This window comes from Blennius ocellaris, assembly GCF_963422515.1.
Source record: "Blennius ocellaris genome assembly, chromosome: 23".
NCBI lineage: Eukaryota > Metazoa > Chordata > Actinopteri > Blenniiformes > Blenniidae > Blennius > Blennius ocellaris.
The window spans coordinates 4,062,101-4,068,581 of NC_137672.1; the positions used below are offsets into that span (position 1 = coordinate 4,062,101).

The 6,481-nt window shown below is 46.6% G+C and overlaps 1 protein-coding gene across 1 annotated transcript in view; it reads right to left on the reverse strand.

The window, feature by feature from the left end:
- Positions 1 to 1,923: 1,923 nt before the first annotated feature.
- Positions 1,924 to 6,481, reverse strand: part of lrch4 (leucine-rich repeats and calponin homology (CH) domain containing 4) — a 55,335-nt gene continuing 50,777 nt past the window's right edge. Inside the window, 4 exon segments of the mRNA XM_080519082.1 lie at positions 1,924 to 4,000; positions 4,657 to 4,734; positions 5,602 to 5,739; positions 5,895 to 5,992. Of these exon segments, the coding sequence (XP_080375208.1) occupies positions 3,743 to 4,000; positions 4,657 to 4,734; positions 5,602 to 5,739; positions 5,895 to 5,992 (572 nt within the window). The 3' untranslated portion in view covers positions 1,924 to 3,742.

Consider the following 6,481-nt stretch of genomic DNA (forward strand, 5'->3'; position numbering starts at 1 on the left):
TGTGACTTGTAAACAGAGCGTGCACGAGGAGAACTGGGCTCGTCACGTCTCTCGCACGCGTTTTAGTAGGTGTTCCGTCTCGGAGCAGGTACAGCGTTGCGCATGCGCATTTTTTTTCAAACGGTGGAGAGGGCGGTTCTTTCCTAAAATTCCTGAAAATCCTCCTGTATACCTTTAATCTGTCTTTATGTATTATTTTGGTAGTTTTACGTTATGAGATGTTCTGACTGAGGCGTGTGTAGTCTTACTGCGCCAACGTTGGCGGTGCCACTGCTGGGTTGAGCGGAGAGAAAAACCGACATTCATCTACGGCTGCGGTGTGCAAATGTTTCTGCATGCTGCTCGTATTTCCTCCCTTTGTTGAAACCTCCACTCCCTGTCGTCGTCCTTTCACCTGAAGTGGAACCAAACCTTTGAGGTTTTGTGCCGTTTGGCCACCATGTCAACGATAACCCCCCCCGAGGTGCTCCACTTTGCTGTTTTGGTGGTGAACATGAGACGTCTGAGTGAAAACATGCATGTCAGGCTGCAGGACGAGCTCTTGGCGCTTCTTTCAAACAAACAAATGCACATTGTCAATGTAATTTTCAACAAGAGCTGTTTGGATTTCTCGACTGTATTGAGCATGAGACACTGAGGAGGCGACCGTAAGCGTCTAACACGTGAGACAAAACTAGTGTGAGGACGGAGTCACTAAAACTCTCTTCTGCCCCTTCTCATCAGCCTCTTTCACAGTTAAATAAGCTTTTATTTGAGAACTGCAGATAAAGTAGAGTTTTTCTACATTTTATTGTGTTTAACTAAAACATGTTAAAACTGCACAAATGCTCAATTTTAAAATCCAACTTTTTCAGGTTTTATAAAATGACTAAATGCAGACATTTTCATCATGTATTTGCATTTAAAGGTTGTGGCCATTTAAAGGTGCAGTGGTTGGCAAAAGTACTCACCCCCTTGAGCTTTCTACACTTTTTTTTCCACGTTACAAATGTTTGTGTTCAATTGTGATTTTTATGTGACAGACTAATAATTGTGAAGTGGAAAGACAAGAAGGCCGTTGCTGGGCTAATCCCCCGCCGGAGGGCTTTATATTTTCTCACAAAGCAGCTCTAAGGCAGCACACTTGGTACACTAGAGGGTGTTCCATGGGTCCTAGTAGATAATTATGTAGAATCTGAAAGGTCTTCTTCATAAGCTATGTCAAAATACGTCTCCAGAGCCCAAAAGGTGTTTTTATGCACTTAGTGACCCTGTGACCTGATATGCAAATTAGGTCCTGGTCACCATGGTGCCCCTTCTCCCCAGGTGGAGTGTCCATGTGTGAAGTTTGGTGACTGTGGGCCCAGGAACTGCTGAGAAATGAGGAGAAATGTTTATATGAAAATACATGTATTGTGCAACCATGACGACCAATCTTCAAGGTCAAGGTCAGGTCACTTGGTGTACTGGAGGTTATCCCTGGAGTGTGTATCATGTGTGTATAACATTTCAGAGCCCTAGCTCAAAAACCTAGGCCTCCAGAGCCCAAAATGTGTTTTTAAGCACTTCGTGACCCTGTGACCTACTTAATATGCAAATTAGGTCAAGGTCACCATAGTATCCCTTCCCCCTCTGAGATGTATCCACATGTGAAGTTTGGTCACTGTGGGCCCAGGGGTTGCCGAGATATAGGTAGAAACGTTCGGACGGACGGACGTACGGAGACTGTTTCAAGATCCCCCTTCGGGGCCTATCAGCCACGGCGGGGGATAATAATGATGCACAGCTTTCAGTGGGATAATGTGCCACTTCCTGTCTTCGTGGCAGGACTTTAACCAGGTCAGAGACATGGAGAGCAGCAGACACTTCGTTTCTCTGGACAAGCACAAAAAAGCACAAAGCAGAAAGACACACTCGGGTTTCCTCTTTAATCTGGTCTCCGTCACGGGGAAACTTTACATATAGATCAATATAAACTCAAAAGGTTTCTCAATATCAATACAAGGGTAATGTAAAGGTATAAAATACAACAGTGTTTCTCATCCAACAGGTTTAAGAATATATCTGGTGTGAACCAGCAAGTAGCTCTGACTTATAAAACAAACAAACATGTGACGAGCTAGAAAAGCTTCCAGAAGGTTTTTTTTCCAGTGACGTTAGAGAAGAGCAGAGCTGTGGACAAAAAGCAGCCTGCGACATACAAAGGACGGACGTAGAAAAGACAGTGTGCAGGTTCACCTGAATGGCTTCTAGATTTCAACGTTTCGTCTCCTCAAGTCGAAGAAACACTGTACAACACGGAGCTTCACTCTTCTGAGACAAACACGTTGCTTTTGATTTCTTGAAGTCATTTTTCACTGAATGAAGCTCAGAACCGCTAACCTATCCTCTGAGTGACGTCTAACGGGTGGGGGTGTGCTGTTAGCTAGCAAATAGCAGCAGATCTGGATCAAACCTTGTTCTGGCTAACAGACGCTAACTAGCTTCATGTGCTAAACAGGTGCTTTTATGCTGGAGGGTTTGAATCCCCGTCCTCAGCCGAGCCTGCTTAAAGGGTAAAACAGACCTTTTAATGAGCTCCAGTTCATTAAGAGAGACGACAGGAGGACACTGTCCACGTCAACATTTCACCCTGAACACTGAGGGAAGGAGTGTCAGTAATTAAAAAGGGACTAAAGTTTGATTCAAGTGGTTTGTCGGTGGATTCCTGTTGGAACTTTTGAGCTCGACTATCTGGACTCGTTCCTTCCAGCAGACCTTTAAGAGAAGTTCAACCCTGAAACCAGCTCGGTCTGGGGGTTGTTGGTAGTTTCAGGTGCTTTCAGTTGGCGTGTCCACATTGAGCAGGAAGCAGACGCAGCTCGAGGGAAACAGCAGAGGCCTTCACTGGAGCAAGGACTCAACCATCTGACCAACAACCTCACCTTTATTACCACACTGGACCAGTTTATCTGGGCGTGTCAGTGGACAAACAATGTCAGAGTGACTGTAACCTGAAAGTGGCCAGCAGGTGGCAGCACTGCCTGTGGCTGAGAGCAGAGGTGACGGCAACATGAGATCAGCGTGGAAGAAGAGCTGCAGGATTCAGTTCCAGGACCAGATTAGTTGACTGCAAAACACTTTATTTCTTGACTGTATTATGTTTCCGAAAACAACTTTGACCCTCCGTGAAGGTGAAACCTTTGCTGTTTCCCCACAGAAACAAAAATAAACTCAAAGCGAATTTCCAAATAAATTAAAAAGCAATAATTTAACAACTTGTTTACATTTGTACAGCCACGAACTGGCTGCTCAGGAACGCGAAGACTTCCCGGAGAGTCTCCTGGAGGTTCGTACCGTCGGTTTACAGGAGGACTGCGCCCACGGCGCCCCCTGCTGGCCCGCACCGCTCGCACACCAAACAAGCTAACAGGCACTGATTGAGCCGGGTCACGCCGACACGCGGCCCGCCGGCCTTTTAAGGGCCTACATTTGTGTCTAAAGCTAAAAAAGAACGACATTCATGGTTGAGTGTCAGCAGCTTCCAGCAGGGGGAGCAGCTGAGCCGACATGAACGCAGCTGTTCTCCAGCTGCAGTGTTGCTCTGAGATAAACTGAAGTAAGGCCTTTTCACCAGCCTGAGAGCCGCTTGTCTCTCTCTCTCTCTCTCTCTCTCTCACTCACTCTCTCACTCTCTCTCTCACACTACTCTCAGCTGTCACCTGAGTGTGTGAGTGTCTCCGTGGACTTGGTCCCACGTGTCAGGCTGCAGGAGCTGCGAGCTTTAGACCAGCAGGTAGCAGTACAGGATGTAGAGCAGCACCATGGCCGCGCAGTAGAAGAGCAGGAAGTCCGTGGACAGAGGCGACGGGGAGGACGAAGGCGAGGACGAAGAGGAGCAGGACGCGGGCGAGGAAGGACAGCGGGACCCGTCCTCGTCCCCCACTGTCCCCCGACACTCCACAGCCAGCAGGGCCGTCACACAGCGCAGCACAGCAGGCGGCTTACACAGAAGCACATCAGAGCACACACACACCTCAGTCTGCACACACACACACGCACACACACACACACGCACACGTTAGAGGAAAACGGAGGAAGTTGGTTAAAATAAGGTTTGGACTGTCACAGCAGATATTTTCAGTTCCTACGGGATCTTCTGAACTTTCCATTGAAGGTTTCTAACCTTTGACCTCCTGCTGGATTTGTGTCTCGAGTTCTTCTTGTGAGTGTTTGTGGAGGACATTTTTACATTTTGAAGAAATTGCAAGTCCGAACGAACAGTAAAAATGTTGAATGGAAAATACTTTATTAATCCAAAAGGGAAATGATTAAAAACAAACAAAAAGTGTTGCCTCCTGAATAAATGTGTCATGAAACCTCATCCTGTGATGAGATTCATACTGGATACAGAGATTTTCTTCACAACACTGAATAGGATGTAAAGAAAACTCAATTTGGTGTGAAGCACTAGAGAAGAGTAGAATGATGGTGATTCATATCTCACATTAATAAGACTGAACCTCAGTGACGGTCTTGTTTCAGTCTTGTTTCTTGTTTCAGACCAGATGAAACTAAATGACGTCAAAGCGTCAAACTGTGGCAGTCCAAAGCCGACACAGAAACACATCACAGAGCCGCTTTCAGCACATGAACACGTTGGATGAAGAAGAAACGTGTGGAAATAAAAGGTTTTACCTCCGTCAGGCCCAGCTTCCGACAAGCAGCAAGGAAGTTTTCCACATTCAGTCGACACTTTGGTGGACTCAGTTTGGCCTGGAAAAAAAAACAACACACCCAACACACACGGAAAGCTATTTGAGTGTTTATGGATCAACAGTGCATGTCTCATGTGCAGGGCTGATCATGTTCTGCTCTCCAGTAAAACCAGTGTCTGCGCTGGACTCCTCTGACACCAGGATGTGATTTTTAACTTTGTCCACAAAACTACAACCTCCAGCACCGGACAGGTTTACCCAAGGGCGCCCCCTGCTGTTCATGTTCGGAGGAGGAAAGTCAGGACTGCTTTCTAGCCTTCCATGACGACTACGCTCTCTGTAGAATTCATTTCCCTTGTCTTTTCTGACAGGATTTCAAATACTCTTTGCATTGAGCATGTATGGTAGAAAGCGGGCGTGTTGAGGAGGGAGATGAACCGTCGACCTTCCAGGTAAACTGGGATGAAGGAAAGGAAAGTGAGTGCACGCTTTTACCGATCTGAATGTTTTTCTAGTAGGAATCCAACCCTAGGTTTTATAAATGAGGCCCCTGATCTGGTTTATCCACAAGCGCCCCCTGCTGTTCATGTTCGGAAGAACAAAGTCAGGACTTTTCTTTTCAGCCTTTCACCTGAATTTTATTGAAGAACATATTCTGTTTCTGCATTTATCACCAACGGAAGTTCTGTTTTTATTTATTGGTTGGTTTGTTTGTAATTTACAAACTTTTCACACAAATGTTTGACCCCAATTGCACGACATTTTCAAGGATGATTTGTCTTTATCCAATTTACTATTTACTTCTCCATTGTCAGAGTAGTGACATTTGATTAAATCTTGTTTTATTGCAAATTAGCTTCCTTATTTTCACCTGCCGTTTCCTCACTTAGGCGAGCAAAGTCCTCAGTGTGTCTCCAGGACTCACCACTGCAGGAGAGGGGACGTGGATGATGGACACGGAGCGAGGCCGGATGTGATTCACCAGCTGGCAGAGAACAGTGCCGTTGGACAAGGCTTCACCCAGGTCCTCCGGCAGAGTGACCTGCAGCCGCGACTCCAGAGTCTGAGGACCGAGAGGCACGTCTCAAACACGTCAGTCACACCAGGTTCCAGCTGTTCAGGAGGCTTGTACTCATGGTAGTGTGTGTGTGTGTGTGTGTGTGTGTGTGTGTGTGTGTGTGTGTGTGTGTGTGTGTGTGTGTGTGTGCGTGCGCTTACCCTGCGTAGCTGTGAGATCTCTGCTCGCTCCTCTTTAGGAGAACGCAGCACAAAGCGAGACTCACTTCTGCCTGATTCAGCCAGACTGCAGACTGAACCTGAGGAAACACAGAGAGTTGTTTCAGTGAGTGAGTGTGAGTGTGTGTGTGTGTGCACGTGCATATGTTTGTGTGTGTGCGTGTATGTGCACGCGTATATGTTTGTGTGTGTGGGTGTATGTGCACGTGTATATGTTTGTGTGTGTGGGAGTATGTGCACGCGCATATGTTTGTGTGTGTGCGTGTATGTGCACGTGTATATGTTTGTGTGTGTGGGTGTATGTGCACGTGTATATGTTTGTGTGTGTGGGAGTATGTGCACACGCATATGTTTGTGTGTGTGCGTGTATGTGCACGTGTATACATTTGTGTGTGTGGGTGTATGTGCACGTGTATACATTTGTGTGTGTGGGTGTATGTGCACGCGTATATGTTTGTGTGTGTGCGTGTATGTGCACGCGTATATGTTTGTGTGTGTGGGAGTATGTGCACGCGCATATGTTTGTGTGTGCGTGTATGTGCACGCGTATATGTTTGTGTGTGTGGGTG